At 35.7% G+C, this 20551-nt stretch overlaps 1 protein-coding gene across 3 annotated transcripts in view; it reads left to right on the top strand.

The window, feature by feature from the left end:
* The window catches only part of LOC115456219 (scavenger receptor class B member 1), a 90015-nt gene that overhangs the window by 46699 nt on the left and 22765 nt on the right, over window positions 1–20551 (top strand). For 2 of the 3 annotated variants that reach the window (XM_030185185.2, XM_030185186.2), the window contains 3 exons: window positions 8888–8979; window positions 14944–15104; window positions 15996–16137. In XM_030185185.2, the coding sequence (XP_030041045.1) occupies window positions 8888–8979; window positions 14944–15104; window positions 15996–16137 (395 nt within the window). Of the gene's footprint in view, window positions 1–193; window positions 225–8887; window positions 8980–14943; window positions 15105–15995; window positions 16138–20551 lie in introns of those variants that run through there. The other variant, XM_037444814.1, reaches the window with a different exon arrangement.

The raw sequence follows: 20551 nt of genomic DNA, 5'->3' as shown, positions 1-20551 counted from the left end.
TTTCACGTTTAGAGGGGGCGTGAGACGGTGGGGGTGATTACGTTATATCAACTTATAACTAACTTAATACTGGCAACATTATGCTTCTAAATTTAAAAAAAATTACAGATAATCTGTCAAAATTTAAAAATGCGTTGTCTTCACATTCCGAGTGGAGAAATCATCGCTCAGACGTGTTTTTATACATAAATTACACAGCTCTAGCTTTCGAACTACATTAGATTGTGAGTATTAAAAAAACTACAATAGAGAGTAACATTGGGTAAATCTAGACTCTAGTGTTTGTACTTATTTCTTCGTATCTACCACTTAAAGTTCTTCCAATGTATTCGGAATTATAGTTGAACTTTGCACCCACTACTCAGTAATAATAAAGCGCCCTGGCAACACAAACATCTAACCAGCGTGGCATGACCCAGAACCCCTTAACTTTTAAGTTTTTTAGCTTTAGCTAAGGGAGGTAAGTTAGTAGAAATCACTTTCCTTTTGAGAGTCAGAAAATTCTGAATAACCTCTGTACGGACCTCTCTAGTCATTTGTTTAGTCTTATGAACGGCACTACACGTCCGTACTTATCATTCTTATTCTCTTGATATTACCCTAGAATGTATACAAGTTACTATATGTACAAGATGGCATGGAAGCCAACTTTGAACGAGTCTCTATGACTTTTTTACGAATTGGGTGGTCGCTGACCTATCGCACGTAATACTTATTACAATCTTTATATAGTTAATATTTTGTGCGTGATGTTTGATTATATACAGAATTAAAGCCTTGGTTTGGTAGTAGCCGTTATAAAATAAATAAAAATAATCGGCGTCACAAATTCACTCAATAACACAGAATGACCTTTTCTGAACTTAACAAACTTTAAATTATGCAATTTTTGTGCTGATTCGAATTACTAAACACATTAATTTTTGGTGGAGACATTTTTTAATTCCGTCTTTTTTATACGACAAACCCTTGACGTTATGTCGAGCTTTAAAAAAATGTATTTTTTTTCGATTCAATAAAGCGTGGAGCGATCCTGCACCAATTTCTGTCGATAGTATGAATGGTCTCCTGGGCAATATCACATGCAAAGAAAACCGGCGAAGTGTGTATTCGATGTTGTGTTTGGTAGTAACGAGATTGTCACATTATTATGTGAGCATCTCCACTATCGCACAGGCCCGTATAAACAAACCGATCTCAACTTTGAGAAAGATCTCAAGTACACATTTAACGTATTAAATTATTTAATAAACAAAGCTTAAGTTGACACATAAGAGCTGGTTCTCGGGAGAGTTGGCACTGTTAAATAAAAAAAAAATACCTGTCAAAATCCGTCACTTATATTGTGATATTGAGATGATGTTAATATGGATTTTTTTAAATAGTGTCTATTAGAATACTAAACTTAATTTGACAGCGTCTCAAGTGAAATAGCACTTCAGAGCGAACCTAAGCTGCATATATTATGGGCCAAAGACTTATGAAATTCGAGAGTCTGCCTGGCGTGATATTAGAATTTTATAGATATACTAAGCATCGGTGTGCACGCACTTTGTTTCTGGTAAAGAGGTAACAGTCAGAGTAATTACTGTGGTATCAAAATCTGATACCTCATGGTGACGAGTGCAGTGTATTGTAGTTCAGAGTTAAAGTTAATTTCTGTGTTGCTAGTATGTCTCGCTTGCTTACTGTTACAAGGATCTATGTTATATCATCATCCATCATCTAAGGAATACTACGATATTTGGTGAAAATATTCGTTATTAATGGATGATTTTTGGCACACTATCAGCAAAGGTGAAAAGGAGTATGTGGTTTCATGTAGTAACGCAATGTCAAAATGATCCCGCATATGTATATGACATTATTCTATGTCTATTTCATCCAAAATTTGCACAAATCCCGATAGATAAATAAAGGTGGAACCATGGATTATTGTCTATTAAAATTTTTACTAACAAAAAAACTATGGTCTATTTTTGCATCATAAGTAAAAATTAACATAGGACCTTGTAATAGTGAGCCAGCGATGCGCAGACGATGCTATCAGGTGACCGACCTGCTCGTCTCGTCATTCATACGAATAATAAAACAAATACATCACAACTATTACTTAATAATCAAGAGCTAAGTGCTTTCATATTGCAACTCCGTTCGGATGAGTTAAGTAATGTATGTACGTTCTATTTATGCAATGATATATTATGAATACTTATGGGTTAGTACCTACTAGTTGGATTTTAATCTCTTGTAACATAGTAATAAAAGATATTTCTGAATGCCAAGTAATCGTACACTCGATCCCAATAAATGACATTAACTGTTTCGGGACTTGGTTATTTCAGACGACCAACATGTTTGTTTATAAGCCAAATAGTATAAAATATAAACTCGGTAGTGACTGAATATTGTTTAATGGTGCCGAAACGCGGCGGACACTATTTATTACGCCAAATTTTCGTTCACTATTGGTGTATAATAACTGTTATTGTTAAAACAAGGAGTTTGTGATTTTAAATGAAAAAAATAGTTTCCGGTATTACTGAACTAGTACTACGACATCATTGGACGTGATTAGCATCTATGATGTAGGTCCGTCCAAATAAATGAATAATACATTATTTTATGTTATTTATTATAAACTACTAACTAGTTTTTGCTCGCGGTTTCGCTCGCGTGACGGAGTTTTCCAGGATAATAGTCCCGCTATATATTTTCCTGGGATAGAAAGTAGCCTATAACCTTCCCAGGGTCCTAAACTATCTCCATACCAAATTTCGTAAAAATCCATTCAATAGATTTTGAGTAAATCGATCAGAGAGACAGAAAAGGGGATTTCGTTTTATAATATGCATAGATAAAGCTACTAGGCGTACGAAAGGTGCGTGTGAAAAAGAAAAAGAAGACACATTTAACGTAGCGACCCAGGACCCTATTTCACTGTTTATAATAATTTATAAAATGATCATATACCATATGAAATCATATATCCTTGCCTCATGTCATTTCGTATATGGTACGATGCCAAATATTTGTAATTTTGGCGTTATAAAGCTGGACTTAAATGTACATTTAGGTCGTAGCCTTCGAGTGCTAAATAAGTTTTTGCGCGCTGACGAAAATGGAAAGTTTGGATCTAAATTACTCACTATACTTATTTTGACGTTGAAATATAATGTTACATCTATGAGATCTTTAAAGTAACATCAGTAAATGAAGATTTTGTGAACGTAGTATTTCAATTGGATATGTTATTTAAACTATCACAATCTCTATAGAAAGAGTTTTAGCTAGAGGAATGATAAGACGTGTAGTAATGCAAGAACTAATTCTCGCCTGAGGTCCGATTTTAAATTAATTTCCACTAGAACAGATAGCATGAAACTCTAATTACTCTTTTTAAAGCCGGCTTACAACACGACGGTGATATTGATGTAATTTATTTTCATCAAGAACGGATCATTAATGATCAACTCAGTTCGTCTTTTGCAATAGTCATTATAGAAATTATTGTAATGGGCATTGCACTGAACCTTTCGCTTAATTTTTACTAAGAAAACTTAATTTTACTTAAGTCCGATTCAAAAAACCGCTGCAGATTGTTCCACGTGGTTCTATTTTTAATAGAACAACATTTATAAAATTAACGTTCTCTTTTCGAAAAAAGAATCGCATGCTATAGAGTATAGATAATTATTTTTTTCTTTGTCTTATATTTTTCTAAATGGAATTTAATGATCATCCTAATGTCTGGCATACATACATACATCCAATATAATAGGTATTTGGACTATTTTGTAAATGTTGTATTCCATTTTCAAACTTAAATTATATTGAGCTAACGTTAAGTTGCGGAGCCATTTTATTTTATTACAAAATAACATTTAAATTTCCTGTCCTTGAATCAAATCTATAATTATAAACAATATGGCACGTATTATATTTCAAGTTAAAGAGCAAGTTTCAAGAAATAATAAATCTTGAATGAATGCTACTTTTTTGCTTTGTTGACGCAGTTTCTATCTATCATTCATACTGTCGAATGAAATATGAATCACATTGATAAGACAAGTGAATTATTATGCTAACTCAAATTTGTCGGCTTAAAATTTGCTGGACTAGAAGACTTTCGCTTATATTGATAAAATACTGAATTATCATATATAATATCGGTTAGTATTTATTAAGAATTACACGAGTTGAGGTATGAAAGTTAGTGCGAACGGTTTTTTGTTTTAAAAAGAAAAAGCTATGCGATCGCAATAAATTACATTAGAATTAAGGTTGGGTTCATATTTCTTCAATATTTATCACTTTCGTGGACAATTTTTTTTTCGAGTCAAGACTATTTTTAATGACTACTCGGATGGTTTACATAGAGTAGCCTCTTGTCAAGTCGAATCAATGTATGGACGTTCATCACGTGAAGTAATCCATGTGGTAACCACTCTTTGTTTCAATATCTACGCTCGACAATACTTTAATGTTTTGTAACACGAATAGAAAACAGTGAAATTTTACAAAAGTGCCACAACGCTTCGTTACGTCAATGCGAACGTGTGAGTAGAGAGTGGGGGCATTAATACCAAATTATAAATATAAGATAGTAAAAAGTTATAGTAAACGTAATCATTAATCTTCTCCTTAATCTTTCTAAGGCGATAGCCTAGTTGGGTGTGGAACGAACTGCCGACACGAATGCCTGCAGGTTTAAATCCCAAGGGCACACACATCAGATTTTAAAAAAAAAAATAGTATGTATTCTTTGTGAATTATCGCTAGCTGCATACCTGAGAAATTCTCTATAGGAATTTGGAGGGTGTGTGAAGTCTACCAATTCGCACTAGGCCAGCGTGGTGGACTAAGGCCTAATCTCTCTCAGTAGTAGAGGAGGTCCTTGCCCAGCAGTGGGACAGTATATAATACAGGGCTGATATTATATTATATTTTTATTTAATCTTTGTGGGTAGCTAATGGCTATTTTACCCAAATCAAAATTGACACATAAGGAACGGCTGGCACAACTAGTATATATGGGACCCATAAAACAAATATAAAACCAGTAATATTGACATTCGACACAGGGCCGTAGCTAGACTTGAATTTAAGGTAGGGCAGCTGTGGTGACGGATAGGGCGGAAGTAAAAATGTTAATAGATCTGATCTGGTCCATCGATTTTTGGCTTTCTTGAATTATGAACGCGAATGAGTCAGGTTAATACTTACGTAATTGTTACGGTAATATACAGATTGTAACAAAATTCCCTTAAATCTCGAAAGGGGGTTATTCCACCCATCAATACGAATAACTCTATGGAAGCAACTTCCAAATCATGAAACAAATAACCCACTGCTCCATATATTCTGATAGAGTAGTAATGTATAATTTAGTTGATTATTAAGGTAGGGCAATAGTATTTTAAGGTAGGGCATTGCGCCCCAATGCCCCCCCGTAGCTACGGCCCTGAGTCGACAGCGTCGGTGTCGCGATGGGCGATCGGAAATGAAACGAGAGGCCCCTGATTAGATTCTCGCACCGGGTCAAATGTGTGATTTGCAAATCGTTTTGGGTGTCTGTGTAGTTAATTCTCTTGTAATTGATGTCCATGATTTAATTATAGTACCTACTTCACGCGTTGTTATTGTATGCTTAGTGTAGAGTTGGGAATCTCTTGATATTAAATAAATTGATGTTGTATTAATTATAATTTGTAACATTTATTATTGAGGCCGTAGCGTGGATAAATGGGCTATCTATTACTAACAGAATTTTTCAATTCGAACCAATAGTTCTTGATATTAGCGCGTTCCAACAAACAAACTGTTCGACTTTATATAATGGTATAGATTCTGGTTGATAAAACGTTACGGCCTCGTCTATTCGCCAACAACACACGCAAATGACGTTTCGTTAGGAATTTTTAAAACAATTGAATAACAATACGAACAATGGCACAAACTATTTCTAATTTCAAATTGGGATTACCCTGGTCTAGTTTAGATGTTCAATAAATTCAATATCTATTGCAAGTGCTACATGTCCCTCAAACTGAAACGCAATTCAATGCCAGTCAAAAAACGACCCAATGATGTTGCTCGGACAATATTGTATCGCTAATTAATTGGTAAACAATGCCTTAGTCAGCTTAAGCCAAGGTCAAGTGACCGATACGGCGTTTTAGCAAACTAAGCATTTTTGTTAACACTTTGCACGTGATGTCTTGGAATTTTCATATTATTTTTGAGTTTATCGCGTTCAGACCAGCAGACAGATGCGGCGGGGGCTTTGTTTTATAACATTTTTTTTTTAAAGACGAAAATTCCGTCTTTCATGATAGCCGTTTATGCACCGCACGCAGCGGAAACTCAAAAAGAAAAAAATCCCAACGTTTAACATTCACGATTTTCATTGATGCTCCACTCCCAATGGTCATAGCGTGATGTTATATTGCCTATATCCTATCTCGATAAATGGTTCTCTGTTAAACACTAAACTATTTTTTCAATTCCAACCAATAGTTCCTGAAATAAGCACGTATAAACAAACAAACAAACTAGCTCTTCAGCTTTATATAATAGTATTGATTGGCCTTGTATTAAACTGTCCGACCGCTGAGTACGGGCCCGTACCAATGAGGGGTTGGGCTTTTAGTCCACCACGTTAGTTTAATACGCATAAGACTTCTCAAAAAAAAATAATCATGGAGTGTTTTTAGCTAAGAAGGTTTCTTCGCGATACCGCAAGCAATGGTTAACAATGATAACTCCGCAAAAAGATACGTATTTTTATTGCAATTTCGTGATAAGTCGACCATGCCGTTCGCCCAATGGTAAATAATACGACCGCCCATAAACAGTAGAAACATATTATACAACTTCGAATAACCAAATTCTGCGTTGCACTCCACTGCACATCACGCTGACAGATAAGGTGTTAAATCTCATGATGGCCAGTAATTGCGCTGGCCAATCTTTTACATAGGTGGTGTCAAATCTCTTGTCTCTGTCCCGGCAATCTCGTCCACAAGTTGCAACCGTTAGGCTATCACCTTTGATTATGTTCTTGACCACCGTTACCAGTGAGTATACATTATATCATGCATTTTCGTTAAGCAGTGAAATGCATTAATATTTATTTATATAATTTAACAATGTGACGAGCAGATCACTTGACTATCAATGATTTAGCTAAAAATGATTTGGAAAACATGTGCTGGATTGAAAACAAAATACCAACGACTTTTTGTCTGGATAGGAGATTTCCGTTCATTACAATCTTAGTGCGTGACGTAAAACCTTGTGTAGATATATTTTAATTCGACTTGCAGCAAAGGAGGCATTATGTAAAACATTCCTTTGCCGCGATGAACATCCATAAAATATACCACATAACATGCCATAAATCATCTGACATTTACCTTATTATTGTGTCATACCACTGGTGACTGGATTGATCACGTCCTCAGAACGAACACGTCACGTCCTCTATAATTACGTTTAAAAAATCAACGGCGAAATTCCAACTAATCCATTCAATATTCAAATGCAACAATAAATTCGCAAAGAATCCATCTAATACGTCACGAGGCTAAGGAAACGATTATTATGATTACGTGACACCTCGTTGGCAAATATGGCGTCGTGCCGCCATTTTGTACGCGAGCGCGGGAACAGAAGTGTTGTTAATATGTAGTCAAAACACGGATCGTTTGCGGGAAATGTTATGAAAGGTAACGCGTTCGGTATTGTCAACTTTGCACACGTACATGAGGAATGATGTGTTAAACCAGAAATATGTACTAAATGAAAGATAAATATAATTTTGGGAATAACGAAAATAGACACTAAACAGCTGCCAGTAGGTTGAATATCTGTCGTATGCTGCGACTGCATGAATCATGAAAAACCTTATCATAGTTTTCTCTATATCTACTAAGGACCAATATGTTAACACTGTTATATACCGGTTTAAAGGCGTTTAGCCCCTGGTCGTTGACCAGTAGAGTGCAGTGCAGTAGGAAATGTGTTATTCAAAATGATGACATTGCTATAGATTGATTGGAAATATGGTTGCTTACCATTTGCAAGCGACTTACCCTTCTTTTTATCTGGTTGAAGAGAATAATAATTTAGAACTATAAATATCAGATCGTTCGACACAGCATCGATAGTGATATCGCACCGTGACGTATAACGTTAAACGTCCTCTTGAACCAAGAGACAGGTCGAAATGTGCCTGTTTTCACTGGGATAGAGTACCGTAACATACCGGACACAATACCGTCGATCGTGCGTTTAACGTCATTATACGTCAATGATTCATTTCAATAAAATAATTCCCATAGTTTTATAGGGCGCGTCGTTTTATTATGTTCATGACGAAAATCACGTACATTCGTTAACGTACGTGATCTTATTTAATTAAATGATGCTAAACCCACTAAGCTCAAATGAATTGAATTTGAATGGAGTAGGGATAGACTAATAAGATGTTCAGGTGTTCTTTCAGAGCATTATAAATTATGTCTGTCGCTATATTTTTTGATACTGATCCAATAAATTGTCATGAGCTGAGTTGAAGAGAAGAAGGAAAAGACTAAAATTATTATGTTCTTCCACGGCTCATGGCTGATGATTATTTGGTACCAGTAGTGAAAGATGAAATTTTCCGATAGGCAACACGACACAACATAGATACTTATGCATAAACGCGGTCTGCGAATCGTTCTATCGATAATTCGAGTTTAAAGAAATTCTATATAAAGGGAAGAGGGTAGAAATCCGGTTATGTAGGAGACGAGCTGAGCTGAAAGAAGAGTCTCCTGTCCTACAATGTTATTTATACGCCATCGGAACTCTATATCTGATGTTATTTTTTTGTTTGCAGGGCTGGTGCTCGCAATCGCCGTGGTACTTCTGCTCCTGGGTGTGATTTGCGCTATATTCTTCGGCACCTGGGTCCGACTCTTCATAGACCATGTAAGTATTCTAAAGTGTTATAGATTACCACTACAATACCATAGGTGACTACGAGGTGGTAAGCATAGTGTGGGACGCCTTCCAGCTAAATGGAGTGACGATTTGCGTAATATCGCTGGCAGAAACGGGATGCGACAAGCCGAAGACAGATAAATGGCGAGTATTGGAGGAGACCTATGTCCAGTAGTGGACTGCTAAAGGTGGATGATGATGATAATAATAAAAGGCACAAATCTAAAATCTTTTATAAGTTACACATCTTAATGTTTGCCGAGAAAAAAATCAAAATCCGGAATGTAATTGACATTGACAACGTGATCGTAATTTATAATTATTTTTACAGCAAACATAAAATCAAGTCAGGTGTGCTCTTGAAATAAAATATTTTTATCATACCCACATAAGATTCGTGATATTGTCAAAATTTTAAAGAAATCTGCATTAAAATGCATGGAATCATTAAAGTATTGAAAGAATACCTACACACTGACGATTCAAAAAATACACGCAAAAACAATCCTTATCACATCAAGCAGCGATCGACCATTATGTAAGTCGTTTTTTAGGAACTCGGTAATATTTCATTTTTATGCAACACAAACATGACTTGTCAAAAAACATCAGAACATCGATGGAGTTGCGAGATTTCGCATACTTGATCGTTGATATATAACTAAAACCGTGTTACGTATGTTATGAAAACACAAGCAATTTAAAAAAATAAGCCTTCTTATATTGTAATCATCAAAATATTGTTACATGCTCTCCTATAGTTATACGTAGGTATATTTTGCTCATTATTTGAACATCATTATGTTATCTTTCTTTTTTTTTTATGTAATTTCAATTTAATATAGATACCTTTATTTCATAAAAATATTATTCGTTTATAAATAGTTATTGGTTGTGTTAGTTTTTCCAAAGCATGCTGTGACACCTTAGAATTTTGTGCATTTAAGTTTGTTTTTATTGTCATATATTATTGAAGCTAGTTTATTAACATATACTGGATGTCCTAATAATAAATAAATTATTTAGAAACCTCTTTAGTCTCTAAAAATATTGCGTCGTTTGAGACCATTACTTTTATGAGAAAGGCCGCATATTCTCCTATATTCGACCATTCTATTGTACAAGTTTGTAGACTCGTAATGCTTTTCGATGCTTAATCGATTGAAATGCTTAATTTTTGCAAAAAAAAACAGTCGCATGATTTTTAAAAAAATAAATACGTTAATAATAAAATAATTTAGGCGTCAGTCTCCATAGGACTAACGTAGATGTTTCTCTGCGCTAACGTTGTGGTAAACAATTAATTACTATTCATAAACATATTATATTTTATGTATTAAAAATAATTCAAGCATTTAGTAAATGAATATTTAATAACGTTCACACATACATTAACCTTCTTACGGCATTTGTGTAAAAACGTAAACAGAACAAAAAACCTTTGGAATTAATGTACAAAAAACATGATAAAATTAAACTTAAAGGTCGTAGCTTAAAATTATTTTCTGTTGTCATTATTATTTAATACATGTGTGGCATCTCTCAGTCTAGACTTTAGTATAAGTATTCTTAAGGTTAAAATGGCGTTGTCCAACGTACAATGCGCTAAAATATGACAATGATAGTTTCCTCAAGTATTGCAGTAACTTAAATATTTTTAAACTCACCTTCCGAACAATTTTAATCTCATACTACATCGTAATTCATTTGTTCATCAACGTGTTCTTCCAATACGATCAAAATAGAAAACAATAAAAACAGCATCCATATTATATGACAGGAGGTTGCTGTATGCGGGCCGCTTCAAATAGCTCGATCTGGAATTCTTTGAGGGAGGCCTATGTTCAATATTGGACATCTTGCGGCTTATGATGGTGATAACGATATATGACCATATTTTAGTAGTTATTTTTAGTATTCCGAAACAACAATATGTAATGTAAATTGTATAATCCCACAATACAGGGACCGAACTATAGAATTATACGTGGGCATTCTAGACGACATGACGATTCGGATAAAACTATGTAACAGGTCCACAGTCTTCAATATTCCTTGAAAAAAATATTAATACTACGTAAGAAAAATATATCCCACTGGCCTTTTAGCTTAATATCAGATTCAAGTGTTAGAAATTGCTGAAGAGTTTCGACAGTCATTCTCAATGCTCATTGCATTAGTTAATGAATTTCTGATAAACGTCAAACTATAATCTACGAGACAACCTAAACGTGTCGTGCCAAAATCTTCTGTTCCATTGATGGTAGGAACCATACCAATTAGCCTGCATCTGCATAACGTAGATAATATTATAACGCCTCATGCCTGTACGCATAAGGAATGTGTTAATTTAACATGCTCTTGCTAAAGTACGGTATCATAATGACATTTTCATTCATCTCATCATTCATTATGTCATTAGTAGGTCCCTCGTCGTCTTATTATTACTGCATTATCTACTTTGACTACGAACCAATGGATCCCTGAGATCGCAGAGTGACGACCGCAGTGCATGTTGTTATTGAAAGTTCCGCTTGCTATTCTGATCATGAGCTTAGTCAGATGTCATTGTGGACAAATATTCATGTAGTTAATTCCAATAGTTAAGTAATTACATATAGAGGGGTAGTGACTCCTCCCCTCTCCCCCCTATATATGGCCGCGGTAGTCATTACGCTTACGGATTTTAAAAATCTATCTCCACGATGTAAAAGTCTCTCGACCTTATCATGCTTTGTGCTGCAAGATATAAATAAAATCCATGTAGGATATGATAGGAAAAATTTATAATCAGTGTCCGTATTGATAACAACTGGCAAGCAGTTGCTGCACCCGGTTGTTAATGTGTTTGGAAAGCGACGCCGGCGATGCGATGATGCGCATCGAACCTTGCACCCGGCCGCGGCCGTCCGGCTCCAAATTATACACAACCGTCTGCGCTCGCCTTACTGGGCTGGTTTAGAAACATCGATACACTTCCTTTTTTCAATTAATCGTGTGCTGCTGGTTTACTGGATTTTCTTTAGGCGGGACAGCTCGTGGAAGAGAACAAAAACACCGGCGAATTCAATGAAAGGTCTGCACCGGTTCAGCAACGCCTATGCTGATAATATTGCCTTCTTTAATAGGATATGTAGAATTAAGCACGCAGATCAACATAGTAACGGCGACTAACAAGAATTGAAACGCGGGTTCAGCTGGTTATTTGATAATAAGAGTCACGGCCGCACTGTATTAGTAACAACTACACCTAAAACTTCGAATGATATGACACAAAACTCTTTGTGACTGACTGACTTGACTTTACCTTGTGTGTATCATGCTAGTAATTTGATTACACAAACTAACTTTTTCAAAGTGGTATACGGCAGTGCACATTGCTGCTTGGTGACAGATATAGAAGTTTCGGTGCCTACCATAACGGGCTCAAATATTTGCCAAAAGTAATCTATTGTTTTGTTGGTCCGTTGTAAAAGGTCATTTTGAAATCTTCATAAACCACCTCGGTTTAATGCGAGGTCACGGACTTAGCGTGAATTATCTTGAAGTTTCAAGCCATTAGGCAAAATGGATGCATTTAGTTCAAGGGCATGTAACGATAACTGACAGGGTTTTATTATTGTATAGGGTATAAGATTTGGTATATGACTGTACAGTGTCCGAAAACATAGTAGCTCATTTTAATCATCACTAGTGCAACTAACACTCATATATACACTCACACCTTTCACCCTCGAAGGTGTCGGTAGGTGCGCTCTAAGGCATCGGGTCGTTGTGATTAGCTGATATTCAGATACAACTTTACTTCAGTTGACTGTTCGATATACAGGGCTGAAGAAAGCCTAAGAAAACTATGAAATTGCTTTCAGGCGGACTTTGCGTCCTCATATTAAGTCACTCTAACCCCTTTTTCGTGGGGAAAGAATACGTTATAGCTACCACCACTTAGGGATCATTGGATCGGTTATGTTGGTTTCACCGGTCTTACGGTCCAATATCAACATTCGTGAATACAGCATCATCAGAATATACCCTACACCGGCATACTAAACAAAAACCCGCGGTGAACTTCTTCGGCGCATATGGAATGGCCCCAGACAAGTCACTCAACCCTCAGGAGGCAATACTATTGAAGGCGGTGTCATTTACTCTTTCGAATATCTCTCTGCCAACCCTTTTGGGCAATTAATTGATTCCGTTATGTCATCACGATCGGATTTATTTTGTAAACAAACGACCTTACCCGTTCTCTCTTTAAAAAACAATTGCCTTCGATTTGGTTTCGTAATGTTATTTAAATAAAAACAACTGGCAATGATTGTTAATCTCTTTACAGGTTTAGAAAGTTTATTTATAGTTTGTTTAAAACGGGGTTGCTTTTTTTATGGAAATAGAAGAACAAATATTTAACAGCTGTTTGAATGTTTCTAAATATAAAAATGTAAATAATCATAATTCATGTTATTTATTTCATTCATTTCATTCTAATATGTTATACATGAACAAAAATCTTTTATTCAGTAAAAAGGCAGTTAATAAGGTTGCCTATACGTGTCTTCTTATCACATTATGACATAAAATTTATGTTTAATTATGTCATAACTGGAGCAGTAATTGGAATGTTCAGTGAACTGAGAAGAAGCACAATGGAACTCTATTTTATGTCATTTGTATTTTAACTACAAACGATTAAAAAAACCAGTTTAGAACTGATGAAGCCATAAAAATTTTGGTACCGAGTAGAGTGTATCTCTTGTTGCAATTTAAATTCCAGAGTAATGTACTTTCTTCAAATTTACTGCAGTGGCCACATCAACAAACGAAAGACTTGCTCTCACTTATGCTTATCTATCACTGTGTTTAATGAATAAACAATTTTGGCTGAATAGCGACAAAATGAAAATGTATCAATAAAGCTAACATTAAAGTGGTGCAGGTTTGAAACTGTCGTAGGAACGACTGCCCCCAAATGAACGTATTTTACTCCTACGTACGTAGTCCTAAAGTTTATAAAAAATATATTAATTGTTTGTAATCTTAATGTTATTTGTACTAATTTTACTCTTAATTTGATATTAGGGTATTTTTTATATTTATCGGTGAAAACTTTACTAGTCTTTGTTAAGCCATTAATGTTATAAGAATAATTGTACTGTTTGTTTTCCAAATATAATAAATAATGTATACGTTGTCAAGATGATATTCCAAATTAATTACAGTCTAATACCTACATAAATTATTTTTTTATTTGTATACATTAATTTGATGCGCACTGTACGTTATATGCGAGTGCATAATTCCACACGTTTGATTAAGCGTAAACTCCATTGTCTCTTGCGACACGTGAGACCGCTAACGGTGTGCGACCTTGGCACAGTTGCTGGTCGCTAGTCGCTGGCGTTTTGACTGGCCGTGCAAATCCATTCATAGGGATGTTGGGTAATGTGTTTGTGTAATGTTATGCGTTTTAGTAGTAATTAATTTTTAAGCGAAGTGCGACTTTTTGCTCGATGACAGAGCTTTTCACTTCCTCATACGTCACAATACAATAAGATCATTGCTTGAATAAAACAATTTTTGTTACTGTAGATACAAAATATAATTTAATCGATTCATTAAATTAGACCCAAAATTTTATTTATTAATGTATTGAAATAAAAACTAAAAACGTTTCGAAGACTTTGCAGCCTTCATGGTCCCCCCCGTGACCATGAAGGCTGCAAAGTCTTCGAAACGTCGTTAGAAAATAATAATATAAAAAACCGCGATAAAATCCGTTTAAATAGTTTTTAGTTTTTATTTCAATGTCTAACATTCGCGTAAACATAAGAAATTATTAATGTATTTTAAAACAAAATTTCTTTTTTACCTGATTTATCTCACTTGTAACACTCACTTCAGGCATCAATTCCCAATCGTAACTCGCCTTCTCAAACCTATCTCTGCCCACAGGAGCTGGTGCTGCGCCCTGGCTCGATGACGTTCGAGTGGTGGGCTCAGCCGCCGGTGCGGCCGTTCGTCAGGGTGTACGTGTACAACGTGACCAACGCGGACGAGTTCCTCAACAACGGCTCCAAGCCGGTGCTAGACGAATTGGGACCTTATGTGTACTCGTGAGTATTGTTTTATGAAAGCCAAGTCTCGTCAGTCGACATCCTATTAGACTCCACTTCACTTATCATCACATTGGCACATATAAAAATAGTGATAAAACCGTCTATTGTTGCACGTATTTTTTTTATTATGTTGTATTGTTATTGCTGTATGTGGTTTATATAAAGTGTTTTCATTCATAAGATTTTACACATTTTGGAGCTTCCTGAAACCATTCCGATCTGACCGGGGCATTTGGCATTCATGCCGCCCTATTTGCCCTGTATTTTAATTCATTGCTGGGCCTTTTCTACTACTGAGAAGGTGAAGTGGTATTCTGTATATACATAGTTTGAGGATAGTATCTATTCACACGCAATTGCGTGGTTGGCTCTAAAATAAAGGAAAAACACCCAATGAATTTTAATTAAGATGAACATAAAACAATTAATGCAATCGTATTTCAACTCCCACCAAATTGAGTTTAAAGCGAGCTATTAATTAAATTAAGTGCATTTAGATTGATTTTCTGGGTTATCTAATTAATACCGATGTTTCTTTGTGTTGGAATTGTGCAAACAATATTTTTTTACTCAACTGTTCTATGTAAGGCGGTTTATGTTTTTCAAGTGTTCTACTTATTTACTGTTTTTTGATTTAAAGTAAATGTTTGACCAGGTACAATATTAATGAATAATAAAACGAATATTATAGGGTATATTTAGCCTTTATAATGGGATGAATTAGTGTCCAGAGCTCTGTGTGTCTTTAAGTAGGTTATAAATCCTGGCCGCGCAAGTTTGGCTTCTGCAAAACTTTTGAGAATTGAATAAAAGAGGACATGAAAAACTCTATCCATATCCATCACCTGTGATCATAATTACATCCTAACAACTCATTTGATGTTCCAGCGAAGAGTGGGAGAAGGTGAACATAACAGACAACGAGAATGGAACCTTGTCCTTCCACTACAAGAGGACGTACACATTCCAACCGGAGCTGAGCACCGGCATGGACGACGACGCGGTGGTCGTGCCAAACATTCCTATGCTGGTGAGTTTTTTGTATAGAACTGAATGGCAAGACGAGTTACCTCGGCATTTGAGAACCCAAATGACCCCCCCCCCCCCCCAGACGAGTTACCTGGGCATATTAGACTTGACAAGACCCTCACCCCTGTACCCACGGGGTGGTATTCCCACCGAAAACAGTAGCACCAGCATGAAAATTTTAAAATACTAAATGCGTTGCGCGTCACTGCGGTCGACACTGCTCGTAAAGTTTTATGATGCCGTGTAATACCGCTGGCTTCATTATCCTTCAAACTGAAATACAAAATGCATAGATATTAGACATACTAGCGTAACGAGTTAACAATGAATCTGCGTCCCTTTCTTTAGAAAATATTTTACAATGTAGCAGATTGAACTGTGACCTCACTGATGGTTATTGTACCTTATAAAGAATCTTTAAAGCTCTAAAAAAATACACTTATATCTCAGACTAGCTTTTACCTGCGGTTCCGTCCGTGTGAAAATGGTTTTTTCCGAGATAAAAGTCCCGCTTTATATTTTAACGATATAAAAAGTTACCTTATAGCATTCAGAAGTAATGAAGCTTCCTATTAGTGAAAAAGAAATTCAAAATCGGTTTAGTAGTTCCCAGTGACGAAAGGTGAAAAATTTCGAAAGGGTACCCGACACAACATATAGGTGCTGATACGCATGATTGCAATCTGAAAATCTGTTTAGTTCCTAAGATTAGCGCATTGAAACTCTTCAGCTTTGTATATTAGTATAGATTGTCGAATCAAATTTCATATATGTTTATACCCTGCTTATTGTTTTCCATGAAAGTTAATGGATTAAGTAAATCCGACATCAGTCAACGTCAGTATTGTTTCTTGTTATGAATGTGTAGCCGCGTGCAGCGTCTTGTCTATTCTTCGGACACACAGGCCATAAACAATCGCCTTACAATAGGGTTGTCGTATCGTAAATAACGGATATTTCATAATGGGATATGGGTTCATATAAATATCAGGGCTTTGTGTTGCTAGCTTAATTAGTATAATCAAAATTTGTGACGTATTTGAGTGATACCAAGGGTCCTGTCCGGTACCTAAAGATCTAAATATGTGCCTCGATTTAAAACTAGCTGTGATTTTTCCCGGGATAAATATTTTCCAGGGATATAAAGACTATTGCACTCAAGAGTAATGAAGGTTCGTATTAGTAAAAAACATCAAAATCGGTTCATTTTTTCCTGAGATTAGCGCGTTCATACAAACAAACTCTTAAGCTTTATATATTAGTATAGTTATGATAAAAATAAAAACGAACAAATATGACATTATACTCGTGATTGTATAGTGTAATTACAAAACAAAAAGAATAAAGCGACTTCGCTTCCTCGTGCCAATACACGGGCTCTTCAATTATCGAAGTACTATATTGGCTCTCCAAACAGTCGCAGTTGTGGATGCTAAAAATAGTCAAAACCGGATTTTTTTTCTAGACTATTGTAATACGCAGGCTTTTAAAATGATGGATGTATGGAAAATTAATATTATTTTATTTATTTATTTAATATTTGGGAAACAAACAGAAAATATCAAATATAAATAATAAAAGAATATGTTACAGAATCCAGCGAAATTTCCACTAATAAATAACACAGGTATGGAAAGAGTGAACAATAACATTAATTAAAATACAATGAAATAAAGGTAACAAAAAAAAACTTAAATAAAATTATGCATAAAATGTAGTTGGAGAATTAACAAATTAGTTTCCACATAGAGATTCTATTATATAACGTTTAAAACTATTCATAGATATAAAAAACATATATGTCAATTGTCATAGATGTCATGTATTTTATATGACAGAAAGAACTTACTGGTGGTAGGTCTCTCATATGTGAGAGTCCGTCTGAGTAGGTCTGTTTCGGCTGTCAAGCAGTAGTGTGTAGTCACTATTGTATTCCGGTTTGATGGACATTATAGCCATAACTACTGGACATAATAAGACTTAACATCTTGGTATCAGAATGGCGAGCGTAGTGGAATACCAAACAATACTTTATAATTCAAGGTGTTGGATGGTGTTTCTACTGTTTATAGGCGAACATATCACTTACCATCAGGCGAACGGCAAGCTTGTCATGTCATTCAAAGCAATGAAAAAATAGCGATTTCTGATGGTTCATCAGACTAAATTCTTCTTTAAAATATAATAGCAATTATTATTTTATACACACTCATGCCTTTTTATCCCCGAAAGGGTAGGGAGAGGCGCAACTAGTTTACCCAATTCCGCCGTACGTATTCCGTCCCATGATGTAGTAGGAGTCTGTCGATATCTCGAGCACAAATTCCAGATTTCGTGGTGATACTGAGTGGAAAAATTCAATATCACTTTGCCCGACCCGGGATTCCAAATTCTCTGAAGTTGCTGAGGTCTGCCTCAACACTGCACTCGCGCTGTAATACAACTACGCCAAGATACAGTCGTATTTCTAGATATTATGTCTTAAAGAACAATCTCTGCCAACCCTATTAGCGGTACATCTCAGCTAGCGTGGTATACAGAGCGTGATGATTTCTCTACACCACTACCGAATCGCGCATTCTGCAGTTTTTTTTATCTGGGCACTGCGATGTAGCTACATCGCGCTACGACGCACCTGATGGCATGAGTCCAATGAGAACGATCTGACATCTGGTCGAACTTATACTGATTCTTACATTAATAAAAACGTGAACCACTTTTTGCAAGTCTTGCAACGACAATGATTTTATTAGTTATAACTTATTAATGTCCAGATAGAGCTGATCATTTAATTTGATTAACAATACATCATAATTTGTAGTCATATCACTATTGCATGACAAAAAAGAAGGTAAAGGACAAAAAAGAAACAAAGTCAGATTATCCATTAACCTACAGCCATACTATAGCTACTGGTTACCTCTTTGCAATCAAATTTCAAAGTCATCAATACGCGACTCGTCGCTATAGTTTTTCGGTTCGCGCGCCGTCCGCGCGTATGTGGGTCGCTTTCACTGCTCGACCGACGTCATAAGAGTTCGCTATTATGTAAAATACTAGTTTATCATCATCTATGAGATTACTAACATACAAAATTTTATTTATTTATACATAACGTTTAGGAAAATATAAGAAACTATCGTCAAGATTCTTAAAAGTTAAATTATATCTGAGCGCTAGTCTAGTTTTTATTTTAAGTAACAACTTTAAGGTTGGTTAACTTAGGAGTAGAAGATAGCAATATGTACGATAAAATGTATTATAACCTTAAGTCCAATTAACCTCTATATTTTTCCTGCTATATTATCCTCATTTGTCATTAAAAGTTACGCAACTGCTATTCCTCTGCAATTTTCATAGACAATGATCGCTTTCAATCCATCCTCGTACTTACATTTTATAAACCAATGTTTTGACATGCAGATCGCTCAACAGTTTATTACACCAAAGAGTATTCCTACATTAAGTGGTGTAGAGGCGAAGGACGCAGTCCCCGGGCTGCAAATCTAGGGGGGAAGCGGTAAAATGCGTGAATTAAAATCTTTTTTAATTTAACTTTTGTCGCTCGTACCAGTGGGAAGCGTGTGACTCTTACTTTAGTTTTCTTTAAATGCTCTTCTTTTGCTCTCGCCTGGTGCCTTGAGTGGGAAATATTGGGTGCGCTCCGGACAGCAAGGACCCGAGCTACGCCACTGTCCACTAGTCTATAAACTATAAAAACACCGCGTAATACTTTCAACTATAAAGCACATAGTGAATGAAGTAGGTATTGGTTCTTAAGTTTAATTGGTTAAGGTACATAATAGTATAAGTGATATTACTGGTTACAATGCCCTTTAAAGTGGAACACAACACAACAACGGCATAGTGTTTATGATAACTTATTACCAGTAAATCTAGTTTATAAACGTGTTTGAGTTTTAAGAAAAAGAAAAAGTAAATATAACGAATGCCAAAGTACATATTATATTTCGCATGTTTTCAACTCATGCTTATTACTACTTAATATAATAATAATATCAGCCCTGTATTATATACTGTTCCTCTGCTGGACACGGGCCTCCTCTACTACTGAGAGGGATTAGGCCTTAGGCCACCACGCTGGCCTAGTGCGGATTGGTAGACTTCACACCCTCAAAATTCCTATAGAGAACGTCTCAGGTTTGCTGGTTTCCTCACGATGGTTTTCTTTAACGTTAAAGCAAGCGATAATTCACAAAGAATACTCACATCATTTTAGAAAACTCAGAGGTGTGTGTCCTCGGGATTCGATCCTGTGGACATTCGCCTCGGCAGTCCGTTCCATACCCACTTAGGCCATCGCTGTATTACTGCTTTAAGTTTTGTTTAATGCAAATTCTTACTTATTCGAATACTGTTAGGTTTTTCGTCTTTGAAAATCCATGTCTGCCCTT

This window comes from Manduca sexta, chromosome 28, assembly GCF_014839805.1.
Source record: "Manduca sexta isolate Smith_Timp_Sample1 chromosome 28, JHU_Msex_v1.0, whole genome shotgun sequence".
Lineage (NCBI taxonomy): Eukaryota > Metazoa > Arthropoda > Insecta > Lepidoptera > Sphingidae > Manduca > Manduca sexta.
Note: the sequence above shows the minus strand (reverse complement) of the source record. Positions and strands in the feature narration are given on the sequence as shown.